Genomic DNA, 17981 nt, shown 5'->3' with positions numbered 1-17981 from the left:
ACAGTGCTGTCTCTGTCCCTTTCTTGCATAGCCTGTAGTTGAGGTCTTCATTGTGAAGCCCAATTTTGTTCAGGTGTCCTCTCAACGAAATAATAATTGTTAAGAGCTGTTCCCGGCTTTGTTGAAGTAGTTCTTCTGTTCTCTTCTTGGACGGTTCCTTTATGAAGGTTGTCTTGTTTGTGTTCTTTGGTATGTTTTCCCAGTATATTTCTAATAGACCCACTTTCCAATCTTGTTCCGTTCCGAAGACCTCTTTGATCTTTGGTTGACAGTGGGTCAATGTTCGTTGTACGTTAGTGCCAATTACAGCTATAACCACTTGTGTATCTTTTTAAAGGGATAATAACGCAGGTGCTCGTGACACTACTTCAAAATAACATCTGTGGGCGTGAAACATAATACGTATGTTTTCTCATTAAATAAACCTTACGATTTAATCTTCACGAACTTTATTTTCAAAAAATATATCACGACATGTTTCGCTATCACAGTAGCTTTTTGTAGTGAATGACATACTGTAATTTAATTATTACTTATACATTACATATCAATTATATACTCTAATTTTTATACATCCAACGTAATCATAAGTGAGAGATACCTACTTAGGTAAGGTCCAAAGTGAGTGGGTCTATTCGAGACTCCACCGCAATCCGCAAGGGTTTATTATGGCTCACACCTATTTACACTCGACCAAATAACCCGATTAGTTTGTATGGTGAGTGGTCTTTCAGGTCAGATGGTACGAATACGGCTCTGTCGAACTCTAAAAACCTGATTCGGTCCCCGGCGGGGCAGGCACAAAGTATTTGCTCTGTTGTTTCATCATTTTCCAAACAGAGGCGACGCACACTGTCTTCCGACAGTCCGAGTCTCTGCATATGATGATTCAAATGACAGTGACCTATAAGAAGGCCTATTAGATAACGTAGTCATCCTTACTGTAGTCCAACAACTGTTTGGTATCAAGCTTCGAAGGGTGAATAAACGCCTTGGAGTGAGCCAATCCTGGAAGATTCTGCCAGAAGTCCATAGATCTTTTTGCCATCCGGTGTTCAATATTTGTTTAGCAAAGCCGAAAGCGATGCCAATGACAGGTTCTGATTCGATGAAGCTGCTTGCAACATCTACCTACTTAGGTACTTCTTCGATCAAAATTACCTACAGCATACCATATACCAAGGTATATCCTCAAATCATAATTACCGAGAGCATATTATATCAATTGTACATCAATAATACATGTCAGTTTCTAAGAATCAGAAAAATTATACATATATGTTTCAGCACAAGTTAATCAAATCAAATCAGTTTATTCATTCAAAAGACCCATTAGGGTATAGAACATGCCAGGATATAATGTCTGAGTACAAGTATATAAATATAGTAAAGACTAGGTACGTAACTACAAAACAACAAAAAAGAACAGCAATATAAATTATTTGCTTAAAAAGTTACATTGAAAATTCATCAATGTTATAAAGTAAATTTTCTTGCAGAAAACGTTTTATGGAGTTACGAAATTTGAAGAGTGTAGGCTGAATTTTAATGCCAGCGGATAATTGATTGTAAACTCTGATACCTGTTGAGAGTGGTCCATTTGATGTTATTTGGAGATTGCTATGATTTGGATAGTTTCGCTGATTGTTTCTGGTTTGGTAGACATGCATGTCCGAATGCCTGGGAAGAGTGTTTTTCATTTGATGAATGTAGCAGGCAACTTCCACAATATAAAGGCAGGTCAGAGGAAGAATATTCAATTTGGCAAACATTGGTTTGCAGGAATTCCTGGGTGATACATTTTTTATACTTCCTACTCCTTTTTCTGAATAAGAAATAGATGCTGTGCAGCCGGAGAGTTTCCCCATAGTAAAATGCCATAAAGTAGAATAGACTGGATTTCATCAAAGTAGAAATTTCTCAAACTTCCGATATCAACCACACTCCGTATACATCGAATTTAATATATTTTTGTATTTAATTTATTTATAGTTGCATATATTATTTATATATATTATATAGTTTTAATGTACATTGTAAATACGATTCACGTTAAATGAATAAATAAAATGAAATATCGGATCTATAAAAGTTGAAGGAGACAACAGTTAATATAGATCAATAAGGATTTCAATCAAGCTTTGAAAGCTCAGAAAGATCACCAACTTACCTAAATATTCATCCATGGCATCCTTGGAGACGTTACTGACGCTATCGAGCCGTTCTCTTGTAAGAGGAAAATCGGGAACATCACATTCTTCATCATCACTGTTGCTTTCCTTAATCCTACCTATATCATTTAAGTCTTGAGATCTGTTTTCCTCAACCGAAGCGGTTTGGATCGGCTGGGGGTTGTACGACGCAATATCACAATGTTGCAGTCTGGGCCGGAGCGATTTGTACTTTGCTAGCTTTCTAGGGGGCGTACTTGTCTGTACTGTGGCTGGTTGCAGTCTTGGTATCGCTACCTTATGGACTGTGCTTACCGGTGTTTCCTAAAACATAATGGTTTTAGGTTAGGACCAACTTGTTCGTAGCTCATTCTTATTGGAATTTTTTCAACACCTGGCATGATCGAATGCTCATACACTAAATATTTCGTCTCACATCTTCTTCTTTTATAACAACTTCAACAGAGAAAAAAATATAAAAAATATTCAATGACAACATATAATTATATTTTTAAACCTCCTTCATAGAAAGCATCTTTTTGTTCTCATATTTTTCCTAAAGTGGAAATTTATTGCATAGATATCATGATACCACATTATTTTGTGGTATACATACATTGAACATTATTTGATAAGTAGAATTGGGAACTTCTGGAGTGAAATGAATCTGATGAAAATATTTTCTCTCACCAGAACAAAAATACTGTTTCTCGACTCGCGTTTTGCTAACGAAGTTAGCATCATCTCCTGATGATGCTAACATAAATCTCACATTAACCTTAAGCAAGCATGCTCTTACATTCGTGAAAATATCGGTCTTGTATTGGTAAATTGCTGAAAGTTGATGAATCCAGAGTAGCCACAATATTCAATTCTATTCAATTGTATGTCATCGGTATGTCGCAGACATCTGAATTTTTTTTAAAGTGTTTATTTCATCCCAAAATACACAGAGTGTAAATAGGGACAACTCTATTACTTAAGAATAACAATTTTGCCATTCATGGACGTGTCAATAGATAATTACTATATCTATGTATTTACAGGTAAACATATGAAATATGTTTTAAATACCAAAATTCACTACAATTAATGACTCGACACTTTAGAATAGTTAAATATATGTATCACAGTTAAATAGTTAAATACAGTCATTGAATAAATTTATCACAATATAATACTTAGTTGGATATATTCTGTTAGTCAGGGAATGAAATAATTCTTCAATGGAAAAAATCGATGAAGGTATATTAACAATGCTCGCTCACCTGTTTATTGCTGGCAACTTCATAGTTGCACTGAAGAGAAAGTAAACAACCTAAATTTTACCATTTCCTTGTATCATATTCTCTCCGTTTATGCTCTTTTTTATGACAAATTGGAGAATTTATATTATTCAATAGCATCTACACGCGATTCAGTTAGGCAACCCATTTGCAAATTATCAATGTATACAGTGCATTTCTTTAATGTTCCCCCCCTTTATTTTTTGAACGGGTTAACTCAAAAAATTGAAATTTGGGATAATGAAATTAGTGCAAAAATACTTTATTTTGAAGGGAAATTGACAGATGAAACTTTCAAGATGGCGACTGGGCGCCATATAGCAATTCCAACAACACGATTAGGGTTGTTAAGTTATTTTTTGTTTATAAAAACGACAAACAATGTCAGTACGACAATGAACATCATTGTTCAGTTAGAATATTCTCATTTAGTTTTCGGTTTTACTAGTAGAAAGGTACCACGTCAACAATCTCTAAAACGGACAATTCTCGTCCATTGGAAGAAAAAATGGAAGCGATTTTTATTTACGGTGCGACGCGTAACTTCCGCGAGACCGAAAAGATTTTCAATGAACGTTTTCCGAATCGTCCTATCTGTAGAAAATATTTGATGGAACTTGTATCTAAATTCACAACTACCGGTAGTGTACATAACAAAAAGCCCCCAGGTCATCCGTCCATTCCGGAAGAACAGCAAGTGAAAATAATTGGTGGGATGGTAGTAAATCCTGAACAGTCTACTTATTCCGTCGCGAATGTTTGTGAGGTGTCTCTTTCTACTGTATGGAGACTTTTGAAGAGAAATAGGAATCATCCATACAAAATTAAAATGGTACCCCAATTAACTGAAGATGACCCTGATCGAAGAACAGAATTCTGCGAAATCATGAAGAAAACCAATGCATCCTACCTATCTTCACAATATTTGTTCTAGTGACGAATGTACTTTTTTTTTTAAACGGCAATGTTCACAGACAAAATTGCCGTTATTGGAGTGACACCAACCCTCACGTTTTCCGGGAAAAACATACCCAATATCCAGAAAAAATTAAAGTTTGGGAAACCACAGGACCTCTGTTTATTGATCAAAATTCAACAGGAGAACTGTATTTGAATATGCTGGAAACTACTGTTGACCCTTTCATCACTGAAATCGTCAAAGCGAATCCTAATGAATTCGATATGGATATTATATTCCAACAAGATGGAGCACCACCACATTACTCCAGACAAGTAAGAAATTATTTGGATACTACTTTTTTCGGTCGTTGGATTGACCGTCGAGGTCCTACGGAATGGCCAACCGCTCGCCAGATTTGACACCTTTGGACTTTTTTATGGGGCTATTCAAAGCAAAAGGTGTGGGAAACTGAACCTGCTTCAATATTGGATATACGGCAGAGAATAATAAATATTTGTAGAGATATTGACGTTACTGTGTTCGAAAATGTTTGGCGTGAAATATCGGATAGGCTGTTCATCTGAACAAACTATGTTGCATGGGTATATGGGGCAAAACTTATTCTCTCATTGAGACATTTTTAAAGGAAATATCCCAGTTTGTCGCTGTTGGTGAGAGCATGAGTGATTATATAAAAAATAATTGTGGCGTACCACAGGGTTCCGTTTTGGGGCCCCTTTTCTATACACTGATGGTACTGTCACTGAGGTAGGCCGGGCTTAAGGGAAGGTATTTCACGTTCGCCGATGACACGGATATAATTTACATTTACTGGAGAACACAGCTAATGAAGATCTCTCTAAATACTCAAATTGGCTTGCACATAATAACCTTAAGGTGAACTCTGCAAAAAGCGTTTACATGCTATTTAAACAAAAAAATAGAATTTGTGGAAATATTGAATTAAGAATAAATAACTTACCCTTAATGAATGTTGCAAAAACCAAGTATTTGGGACTCATAATAGACGATGAGTTGAACTGATCAGGACACATAGAACATATTAATGATAAAATTGTACCAATGTTAGGAGCTCTATATAGGTGTTCCTGTTACTTGAGTTTCAGTAATAGATACTTGGTTTACAATGCATATATATTGGCGAATCTTAGGTATCTGTTAATCATATGGGGTAATTGTGGCATTACTAATTTCAAAAAAATTCAAACGCTACAAAATAAATCAATAAAAATTTTATTTCAAATTCCATTTCGAACCCACACAAATGATTTATTCTCACAGACTGAACTACACTCAATTAAATATCTACTTAAACTTGAGCAATGCAAGAACATATATAAAATAAAAAACAAAAGAATCGAAAGCAACAACGATCTACTAGTCAACAACCAGTTTTATGAGTATAATACAAGGGGTAGAAATGACCTACACCTGAGCATGGTAAGAACGAACAAAGGATTATACAATCCTTTTACACAGGCTATTGAAGTCTTCAATGAATTACCTGTCCATACACGTGAGTTGCCGGGCTATAGTTCATTAATCAATAGTTTAAAAGAACATCTGAGCCTCGAAGCACATGTCTGATACTTTGATACTATGAGCTTAGTAGTGGTTGTCTAGTTTTTATGTTTCACTTGTCATGTTGAATGTTTGTGAATCCCGAGACCAGCATTTTTGCTGATTAGGGAGAATAACAACATATTTTATATATATAATGTCTTAACTATGTTGAACTGTACGCTGTTGTTATAATTTTAATAAAAAAAAAAAAAATATGTTAAGAAGTTCAAGGCAACCATTTTGAGCATCTTCTGAACTGACTTCAAGCTTCTTACCTCATAATACGTAGTTAAATGTCAATGTATTCAGGCAATTATTAAAAGTTCCGCCATTTTGTAGTAGTTGAAGATATTGACTTCATATTCTAGGGTTGTGAAGTATTCGTCAGGACCTTCAAAATGATATGTCATAAGACCCCCCCCCTTTCTATTTAATTTTTTCCCCCAGGTGGCGCTCAGACGCCATCTTGAAAGTTTCATCTGTCAATTTCACTTCAGAATAAAGTATTCATGCATAAATTTTGAGTTGATGAGAAATTAAACTTGCTATTTTTTTACCAATTTTATTTGTAACTAACATTATTGCAGTTTCGTCCTATAAGGACATTTCAAACTTGTATTAGTTCGAAAATGTAGTTACAAATTAAAGTGGGAAAAAAACATAGAAAGTTTCATTTCTCATTTTTCATAAAAGATGAGGGTATCAATTAAATTATATAGATATAGAAATAAAATAATTTGTCTAATTTCCACTTACTTAATGTATTGATATTAATATGACCAAGGTTTCGGTTTTTACACCATTCTCAAGTATTCTAACACTACTGACCCAAGAGAAATATCGGAATAGGTAATAAGATATATACCTACATTCATTAATACCAACTACATGCTCTGCAGTATATACAGGCCAGACCGGTAGAAATTTCGAAGTAAGAGTCCGTGAACACGTCGGTTTAGACAAAAAATCTTCTATGTACGAACATCTACAAGAAACAAACCACAAAATAAGTAAGGAAAACCCCAAAATCTTACATACATCTAGTAAAGGAAGGAAAATGAATTTGTTTGAAGCCATGGAAATCAATAAATTAATTAAAAACTCAAAATATAGAACCCTTAACGAACAAACAGATTTGTGTAGGTCTCCACCTTTGAATTTATAAACATGACAACGCTTTCTCTTAGGTCAGTAGTGCTAGAATACTTGAGAATGGTGTAAAAACCGAAGCCTTGGTCATATTAATATAAATACATCAAGTAAGTGGAAATTAGACAAAGTATTTTATTTCTATATCTATATCATTTAATTGAAGATGAATTTCCACAAAATGAATAAGTCATCAATATCACAAATTAGATGAGGGTATATATTTCCAATAATGGATTTCAGATCTCTTACACCCTATACTTGTTTCACACAATATTCAAACAAACATCAAAAAAAGACAGCCATAAAAATTAGAACAACTGTCAAAATAGCTGAAATGAAAAATCACTCACGCTCTTCGCTTCAACTGACCTGCCTGCCACCGCCTAGAGCCCCTTCTGCCGCCGGCTTCTGGAAACTATTGAAGTCAGGTAACGCTGGTACTTGAGTGAAATCTAGTGATTTATCACAGATAGTTTTTCCCTGAGTGGGACTCGTACTGGTACTGCTGCTGGCCGTGCTGCACTCTCCGCTGATCAGTCCGCTGGCGCTGTTCATGGTCGGCGAGAGGGCCGTCGGGGCAGGGACGCTTTGCGAACGCGTCTTCTTGACGCTGGGTTTTTGTTCCGACTTTGGCGACTGATCAAAATTACAGTTCATTTGTGTACAATTATTTCTTAACGATTTTTAACCCATTAACGCCTGGTTAATTATTTTTTGGTAGAAAAGTATTAAATGATTATTTTTTTAGGTTTTTAGGGTGCAATGTAAGGATTAACAGCAATTTATATTTTTATTTTTATTACTGTAGCCAAAATTAAATGTGACCATATGGTGACACTAGGCAGTTTAACTAATTTATAACACTTCATGAAAAAATACAAACAATTATTAAGTGTCATTTATTTTAAGTAAAAAACAAAAACTATTATTTTAGCCTAACATCTACTTCTATGAAATATATAAAAACAATCAATACAAACACCCACTTCGCATTTTTTGCACACTGTTCTACCCACTGCGGAACAGCCCTCTCCGGCACAACGTCGCCGTTTCTTTTGGGGAACTCGAATAACCAAATGATCCCTTTTATCATAACGCATATCATCAGATACCCTGTTCAAGGAAACTGAGCTTGAACATGTGGAAACTTTACCAGGACCTTTTGGTGGAATTCCGAAAGAGTTCAAATAAAATTTCGCAATTTCCCTTCTAAACTCCAGTTGCGGAAGAGTCCCTCCAGATTTCTTGTGGAGTTGCCAAGCATTCTGCACACAGGTATCCATTAGGCACGTATATATGCTCCTCCACCACTTTTTACCCCTCATACCAATGCGGTATCTTGATATATTCTCATGCATCCATAAGGTCAACGCCACCCATATAAGAATTATAAGTTCCAATCACAAATGGCCGAGGCAATTGAACTATTTTTTCTCTCGATACTTGAATATCGACGCACAGATCCCATTTGTTGTACTCCAAAACATGTTGATGCCAGAGTGACAACTCCATTATCAGCCCAGCGAACATATGAAATCCCATTTCCCTTATCGATAATAGATTCGATAGTACCTCTCGGTTTTTCCTCAAATGTTTTTTTTCCTGTAGGAGAGTATCCCTTAGGCAAGCTATTTTCACACACAATTCCAGTACCTTGATACCCTTTATCTCTTAAATATTTAAGGATTTTTACGCCTGTAAATAAGTTGTCGAAATAGAGTTTATATGGTTGGAAACCTTTTACTCTTTCTATTTCTTCTAACATTTTCAGCATGGGCGCTGATGCTTTACCGAATAATAATTCATATTCAGGGGAGCGGCTGGGGTTATTTCCCTGATACATTTCAAAGTTGATGAGGTAACCAGAAGCCGTATTCATACACCACATTTTATAGCCGAAACGAACTGGTTTACCTCGGATAAACTGCTGCAGCTCTGTTTTCCAAAATATCGAATCATAGATTCGTCATAACATAGATGCTCTTCAGGCTCAAAATAAGCTAAAAATTTTTCCTTAATCTTGTCCACACTTTATCAGACAGCTCTGGTTTTTTATTATTATCGAATAAAACGTGAAATTTGCAAAAATCAGTTCCTGCGCATAGACATGTAAATCAGTTCATTTCTCATGTCATTATTCGAGTCCCAGTAAAACCTTTTTCCTGGTAAATCATTATATACACTATTAATAAGTATGCCAATGTAGCATTTCATTTCTTCTACAGATACTTTGGGATCGGGATAGTTTTTGAATAAGGCATACCTAGACGTTTCCTCGATCATCATTTGTATGATGTCGTCATCGATAAACAATTCTAATAATTCCACAGGACTTAAATGTTGATATGGCTTGAAGTCACATGCTGGAAAAATTTGGTGATTTAATTGCAAATCGCCTTGGACCCAGTCAAAGTCCTCTACATCAACAGTAATTTGTGTTTTGTGATGACGAAGGAGACCTATGTTTTGGTGAAGCATGAAGTGGTCCAAGACTTCGCGACACATCATCAGAACTGCACCCACCAACTCTGGTGTTGTCTAGGAGTTTTATTTCAGCTTGAGCTCTAAGTTGTCTGCCAGATAAATTGTCAATAAATCCACTACCATCTTCATTCCCGGAGTCTACGTCTGTCAAAACGTCCGGATCGGGTTGTTCAATGAATATTTCGTCTATATTATCACTATAGGCTATCTCTAGGGCATCTTGAAGTGAGAAACCCTTTCTATAACAAAAAAAAACAATTAGAAAAAAATTGCTAGTATAACTGCCTAGCATAAACAGGCTGATATATACATCTGTAGCTAATGTAACATAACTCAAATTTCGATGGAAAAATAACTAATACAATATTTGATATTTCTTCTCATTAGCTAATAAAGTTAGAAACAGTTTTATAAAAAAAAACTCGAACTATATACTTACACAAAGTTTGGCTCCATAGCACTTTTACGCAATAGCAAAAACACCTAAATATATTACACGCACACGTGCGTGGTACAAATGTCGTCTATACCTGTTATGAACTAATCAACACGTTGAACTATTTTTAAGAGACTGACGGCGCCATCTCTCCAACCGGACAAAAAATAGAGCCGCAGCCACCCTTTACAGGAAGCTTAAACACTTGAGACCATACGGTAACGCTAGGCGTTAATGGGTTAAAATAAGGTTTTAAAATGAGTTGTGGTCATGTTCAAAGCTAACCAACAGATAATCAGGTGTGATAAATTTATTGAAATTCGAATCAATTTATTATAGAAGATATTGAAGATTGAAGTATTTTCGAATTTCCATGGTTGTGAAAAATTCCGTTTTCGATATGTCATTTTGGGAATTTATAGTAGAGAATAGACAAAATTTGACTTATAGCCAGTCCTTGCAAAGCTTATTGTTAAATCATCTGAAAATGGAAATTTTAATGGGTGATGATCAACTGTATTGCGAAACATGCGCCAAACTAACTTACTATTATAAGAAAACAAGTATAGCTGAGGCACCAGTCAATCTAATATAACCCTGATGATTTTCAAACATGACTCAACCTCTGACGTAAGCACCAAACTCTTACGAAGGTTCGAAATAGATGAACACTTCAATATATCAATGAAGTCGCCCCGGAGCGACAATTAATTTTCGTTGTGGTTTCATTATTTGTATTACTTTCTCGATGAATAAAATTATGACTAAACGAAAATAGTTTAAAATAAGTGTACCTGGCATCAAGAGCCTGAAAACAAAATAAAATTTTTGAAAACTATTATTGAACAAAAGGAGTTAATTATAAGGGAAAAATAAAGAAACATAGAGCTTCTAATCAAAGTGAACAGAAACTAACATGAATATTGTAAGTGGAAAATTTACGAAGTGAAGAAAGAAAAAATATGGGAATTTGGCTTGAATCTGAACCCTGATTTCATAAATACGTCAACATTATCTCACAAAATTTTGCATAAATGTATCAAAATGGAGATACAACGCCATCTAAACTAAAACTGAAGGTGTGCGACACATTTATTATGGTAAAAATATCATATTGTGATTGTATTTATGACCTTACAACGATACAAGCTGACGCATGACATCTTAAAAAAATGAAGAATAACTGCATTTTCTTGTCATTGGAGATAATAAATTCAACATACTAGAAAAATTAAGCACATCTGACTGGTTGAGACTAAACAACATTTTTTCCCTTCAGCCTTTTGTGACAGTTCATACAATTTTCACAAAAAAAAAAACAGATTATCTACTAAGGAGATATGCAACATCCCAAAATAAATCTTGCACTCCTGACCGGGTTATGTTCATTATACAAAAATTGGCTTCGTTAAGAAGCTGGGTTTATTTGGTCGAGAATGAATAGGTATGAGTCACAATAAACCCTCGCGGGTTGCGGTGGAGGGTCGAATAGGCCCACTCACTTTTGACCTAATCTAACCTCTTTTCTATTCACAAGTAGTTTTATTTATAATTCTATCAAAGGATGTAACTGACTCATGGCACTATGCTATTTTTATTTTAAAAAGAAACTAGAAATGTATTTAAAATCAATGTTAGATTTTCTTGGACTAGAAAAATGTTCTCGAAATGTTCTATTATACCTATTTAATATCTTTATTGTGTTGTATATTGTATTTGTTTTCTAATTGTAATTTTCAATTATTCAATTATATTTTATTTTCAGGAGGTTGAATTGTAAAACAGCATAAGCTGAATTTCACCTTACTTCGACATACTTTCTCAAGGCCTATTTGTATTACGTAAAAATCGGTTGCTAGTCGGCCACTGGGCCCAAAGCTCCGGCTCATTCGGAAAAGTACCACCATCATTAATCAATGAAAACTTCTCAGAACTGTTGAAAGAGTGACCATTGAGTCTGAGAACCATGTGCCTGAGAAGATAAAATGAACAGAGAATGACAGCTTTCTGCAATTGTCCAGCTAAGATTTCTGCCATCTTAAGGAAAGCTGGTACGATTTTGAGTTCAGAGAGTAGCGAAGGCGTCATATTACCTAGAACTCGTGTAACAATATTCGCTTCACCCCTAGTGATTAACTCCACAACGAATATTGTCTCACTTTCATGGTTTCAAGCTTACTAGCTTGTATCTCCTTGAAGATGAGTAGTTCCATTAAATTTGGCACCGGTTTCCACAAAAAAATTCTCCTGGAGTGTGAGGCAATACTGGGGTCTTATCAAATCCGTGGGAGTACCACAGATGGTACTATAACACTATTAATGGTGGTTGTATATGTCGGACATGCTAAGAGCAAATGCTTAAAAATCTCAAGCCCTCACGACAGGTCCAAAGGTTTAAGACAACATACTGGCAGATCATGTTTTATCCCTTGGTTTCCAACTTCAACCCGCTTGATCTGAGAAAAGTGAAAGTCAGGTTCTTAGATCTGTATCTGTAGAGTAGGGAGGGTGAGTTTAAGCCCACAGCACTTAGGCCACATGTGACCCATTGTACATCCTCCCGAGGGTTGTCCTGCTAGGTCATCGTCCATCCTGTCCTTTCCAGGAAGGTGGACAGGTCACTGGTAGACATCTCCTTTATATCAGCAGGTGTAGGCCAAGACTCGCCGAACACACAGTCTCTTATTGACTTATAAAGGTGTGTCTACTAGCTCCATATTATGGAGGTGTTTCCTTAATTGACAGTGGCCAGTCAGAAATCCTACTGTTAAGCGTAGATGTTTTCTGGTCATCGCCAGATATTTCTTTGGCGTCAGCTTCCCAGGGTCGCCCAGGGTGATCCTGATAAGATTGCATCCTTTGATTTCATCCTATCTCTTTAGGGATTGAGCATGGGTGTAATATTTGGCTACTTCCGCAATTGTCGAAGTCATCAGGCCTTAGGTGCCACTGGGTCCTTAAATTCTTAGTCCAGCCGCTTCCTTGGCTAAAGAGTCCTTTACTCATGTCGTGCCCTTTAACCCACCTCAAGATAATGTTATTATCAACCAAGGCTTTGGCTAAATCTTGGTGGCACTCTAGTACTAGCCCTGTTCAAGGCTAATAGGGCTTGTCTGCTGTCAGTGCAGATTGTTATGTTTTTGCCAAAAATTCCTTTCCTGGTTATTTATTTTGTGGCGATTGAGATACCAGCCAGTTCTGTTTGGACCACGCTGGTATTTTTTTTCATTCCCCACTTAATCCTTAGGCTTAACGATCTGAAGTACACTCCACATCCTGAGCCATCCAGGTTCTTAGATTAACCAAAGCCTTCAATATAATTGAAAAAACCCCGTGCAATAATAATGTTAATTGTCACAACTGATATTTTTTTCCAAATACTCAGATAAAAATTTCTCACGATCACTTTGTAAAACATACATAATTAAAAACAATCAAATAGGAAATTTTTTGTTAAAGTTACAGTGGTAACCTACCTGCATTTTTCTTTTCCTTTCCTTCCCTTCATTTTTTTGTTGAATTTTCCTTTGAAGCTGCAGTTGCATTTCCCTATGCTTACTACAATTTTTGTAATTTCCTTCCTCACCTGTAACACAAAACTAAGATGCAACAAAACGAAAACATTCGACCATGTGTGTTACCGAATATGTTGAAAAAGTCTTTCATGACGACTAATGGAATTTTTACACATTATTTACATTCGATTTATACCTTTGAGTGAAGATTCACTGACAGAAGCAATTTTTGAGGCAGCTTCAGAACCTGTGCCAACAGCGTGGTTCATTATCAAATGATAAGCTAGAGCTTGGATAGAATCAAATTTCTGATTCAGCTGCTGTTCCGACCATTCTTTCACAATCAACCATGCTGCGGATGTTAAACTTGTTTGAGTGAATGGAGCCTCCGTTGACTGAAAACAAAAAACGAATTGAGTTCTTGCAAATGAACTGAATAATAAACAAAAATATGAACTAATTGAAACTGTTCCGAGTTTACATGTGAAATTTATACTAAACACTTAGAACCATTAGGGAAAGTCTAAGGTCTTTAGCAACACTGGGATTAGCTGTCGATCAGTCAACAAAAATAAGTACTCGGCCCTCTGAAATCAAGAGAAGTTGTCATCTGGAGCATACTGACAAATCAGTACAGGCACTTAAAAGTGACCCAAGTGCTCAATAGAACTCAGAGCTAGGGTATTAGCATCAATAAAGCCTGGCTACCTGTACTAAATTGCACTCAGAATAGGTCGTTGAATTCAACGAATAGGAACGAAGCCACGCCCACCACCAATGGGGTGAAACCGAAGAATCAAGGACACTGTATTGCCTTTGATAATGTCTACCGCAGTAGTAGACGAAATGCCAGATATGAAAACTGCAGAATACAGCCGACAAATCCGAAAAATAGATTTGACATATTACGAAGTAGATTTCCAACGTGCATGAAGAAATTATAGCATTAGTGACTTTGAGAGGTTCAGATGTGTCACATCAGAGTCCCTTTTCCATATTTGAAAATGAAAAATATTTGTAAAATGGGGCAACCACGGATATATATCTTTATATACACACTTTCTTTTTCAGAATGTGTAGCAAACTTCTGATAAAAATTATATATTGTGAAAACACTTGGATATTATGATTTTAATGAAAGCAAGACTTATAACAAAAAAATTCACCTTTTCTCTAGAAAATTTTATAGTGAACAAAAAAGATACTAAATTACTAATGATATTTAGTGTCCGACCGAAACTGGTTTTTACGACCGAAACCGAAACTTCCTTACAAGGATTGTTTTAAGGGAAAAATAAAGAAAAGGTTATTTTATTCAGTTAGCCTTTATTTGTTTATCTTTAAATCACAACGTTATGCAGTCTTCGGCATTTTCACTTATTGATAATCAACATAAAAAACCCTTATTTAAGAAAAAAGATTAATGACATCTTAAAAATACTTAAAATAGGTGAGGTGTTCATTTGAGTAGGAGCAGATCCTTTTTTTGAATATTATTGATGGGTTTTCAAAAATATTAAACATAAAATTACTTATTTGAGTTTTTACCTAATATCACTTGCATGAAATTTAACGAGCCGAACATGGCCGATCACAGCGCGGGAACTCCCGAATGCAGTTTCGGTTTCGGTCGTAGTTTCGGCAGGTTTGCCGCCGAAACCGAAACTAAACCGAAACCTATTTTTTTGCCGAAACTCAACCGAAACCGAACTTTCGGTCGGACACTAATGATATTGTGAAATATTTAAGAAAATAAAAAATTCGAAATAAAATCTTAAGCATTCATCTCTCCCAACGTACCTATACAGTAGCTTCTGGTAAATGCCTGTCGATAAACAACTACTTCCCCGGTTAATACCACGCTGGACATTCAATTATATTCGACAGGTTTGCTTCATTTGGTTTTTAAACGGTTTTATTTATACTCGATAACAATAAAGTTTAGTAAAAATCCTGAATCTTTTCTTTCTTAGATTATTTTTAAAGGTTCTCAAACAATGGAAGAATTGAATTTCCATCACATAATAACATCAATTGAACTACTAAATTACCCTAAAAATCATCAGATTTATGAATACGTCAGTCATAGTACTCAAAGAATGACGTGAAATCATAATAAAGGTACAGTGAACACGTGAACAGTCATCAGATATGAAACTTGTAGATGATACTTGAACAAAGTGTTGAAAGATTAATAGACAGATAGGAGAACGATTGATAAAACAAGCGGTTTTTCCAACATGTTGTCATATAAATAGCACGTTTTTTCAGCTGATCCCACAATTGCTATCTCGGAAACGGGGTATAAGATCTATACTGTCGGTTAAATACGGACCTGCATTGTAATACATAGCTGAATTTGTTATTCGGTTAGGTCCAAAGTGAGTGGGTATATTCGACCCTCCACCGCAACCCGCAAGGGTTTACTGTGGTTCACATCTATTCACACTCGACCAAATAAACCCAGCTTCTTAACGAAGCCGATTCGTTTGTATGGTGAGTGATCTTTCAGGTCAGATGGTAAGAGTACGGCTCTGCCGTACCTGATTCGGTCCCCAGCGGGGCAGGCACAAAGTATGTGCTCTGCTGTTTCATAATTTTCCAAACAGAGGCGACACACACTGTCTTCCGACAGTCCGAGTCTATGCATATAATGATTCAAATAACAGTGACCTGTAAGAAGGCCTGTTAGACGTCGTAGTGCATTCCTACTGTAGTCCAATAACTGTTTGGTATCAAGCTTCGAAGGGTGAATAAACGCCTTGGAGTGAGCCAATCCTGGAAGATTCTGCCAGAAGTCCATAAATCTTCTTACCATCCAGGTGTTTAATATTTGTTTGACAAAGCCTAAAGGGATGCCAATAACAGGTTCTTGTCCGATGAAGCTGCTTGTAGCACCCTCCTTTGCAGCCTCATTGCCTTCCAGGCCAGTATGGCCAGGAATCCTACCAGATCTGTTAAGTCTTCCCTATCGAGGAGAATCGTTTTTGGCAATTGCTACCAATTAAGACGTTGCTCCGTAGGAGCTGAGAGCTTCCAACGCCGCTTGACTGTCTGAGAATATTTTTATTGACTTGTGTATGAGGGTGAATTCTTCCAATCTCTCCGCACACAATTGAATAGCGTAAATTTCCGCTTGAAATACAGTCGCATAGATTCCTAGGCAGGTTGATATCTCTGTCCTGGGTCTGCGACTGAAAACACCTGCACCAGAACCTGAAGGTTTTTTTGATCCATCTGTGAACCAACAACTATTTGCTCTTAATATTTCCTTCTCCCGGAGGTCCGTATTGGAAAAAACAAAGTTGATGATGAAATGTAATGAAAGAAACTTCTTGCAAATTGGTTTAATGAGAACACGAAATTCTACAACTTTAATTTGAAAAACAACCACAGATATTCTCGACCTGAAAAGAGATTGTTCTAGTTCCCCAAAATAGGAAACTTTTTTCCGATTTGGTCGACTTTGTAGGGTTTACCGTTTTCGAGATAGTGGTATCAGCTAACAAAAAACGGCCTGTATATAATATCCAACTAAAAACTCTATTATATCGGAACGTTTTAATGAAACAATTTATTTTTGATTTCCTTATCAAAAGTGTCAAAAAATTTTTTAAAATGCATTAACATATATTTGTCGGCATCAACTTGAATATGGTTGAAAAATAGATAACACATCTGATGAAAAACAGATTGTTCTACGTCATTATAAAGAGGTTCTGATGCTAAAGATCACATCCTGAAAGGTAAGACTTCCTTAATTCTTAGCTTGTACAAAATTCAATTTTTGAGGGTTGCCTTTCATAGGGGGAAAGCAGTTATTTTTTATATGGACAACCAAAAACATGTAACTGAACTAAAGTACCAGAAGAAAGTGATTGGCTGCCAAACAAAGTTTTCAACAGCTTCAGAACCTCTTAACAGGACATTGTCAACTGAGTGACTAAAAATTGCTGCTAACAAGCTCTGTTCTGCAACAGGCCTAATTTATGTTGAAGAACAAAACATACTAACCTGAACCATTATATGCATGAAATAATAATCAAAACTTTTTTGGTAGGACTTTCTGTTGTATTATTCCGGAGGAGGTTGTTACCCTTAACCGGATTTGGAATCCCATACTGGAAGATGCTAAAGTAGCAACAGTGCAATGCAATGTTACGTCACTAACAGGTAATAAAACTTCGGCCAATAGCAAGGCATCAACAAGAGAGGCAGACTACCCTGAGTCAACATAAATACAACCTACAACTGTTGTGGAATTGGCCGCGGTGGTAGTTCGCCCGACTCCCGATCGGAAGGTCGTGGGTTCGATGCCTGCCTCGACCAGATATTTTTCTCGATAGAATTTATCTGGTTGAAGCTGGGATGATTCTGCAACCGTGTTAGGAATCACACGTTAAAAGGTAAGACCTCCTTAGTCCTTAGCTCGCACAAGTTTGTCAACTTCTG

The 17981-nt window shown here is 36.2% G+C and overlaps 1 protein-coding gene across 3 annotated transcripts in view; it reads right to left on the bottom strand.

The window, feature by feature from the left end:
- Positions 1-17981, bottom strand: part of LOC111502379 (uncharacterized) — a 46906-nt gene that overhangs the window by 9470 nt on the left and 19455 nt on the right. For 2 of the 3 annotated variants that reach the window (XM_074179816.1, XM_074179815.1), the window contains exons 4-7: positions 13726-13924; positions 13491-13600; positions 7464-7730; positions 2171-2495 (exon numbers count right to left, since the gene is read on the bottom strand). In XM_074179816.1, coding sequence (XP_074035917.1) covers positions 2171-2495; positions 7464-7730; positions 13491-13600; positions 13726-13924 — 901 coding nt within the window. The remainder of the gene's footprint in view (positions 1-2170; positions 2496-7463; positions 7731-13490; positions 13601-13725; positions 13925-17981) is intronic. The other variant, XM_074179817.1, reaches the window with a different exon arrangement.

The sequence above is a fragment of the Leptinotarsa decemlineata genome, unplaced genomic scaffold (genome assembly GCF_025532065.1).
Source record: "Leptinotarsa decemlineata unplaced genomic scaffold, Ldec_3_MD MMD2_tig00026282_RagTag_RagTag, whole genome shotgun sequence".
Taxonomy (NCBI): domain Eukaryota; kingdom Metazoa; phylum Arthropoda; class Insecta; order Coleoptera; family Chrysomelidae; genus Leptinotarsa; species Leptinotarsa decemlineata.
Note: the sequence above shows the minus strand (reverse complement) of the source record. Positions and strands in the feature narration are given on the sequence as shown.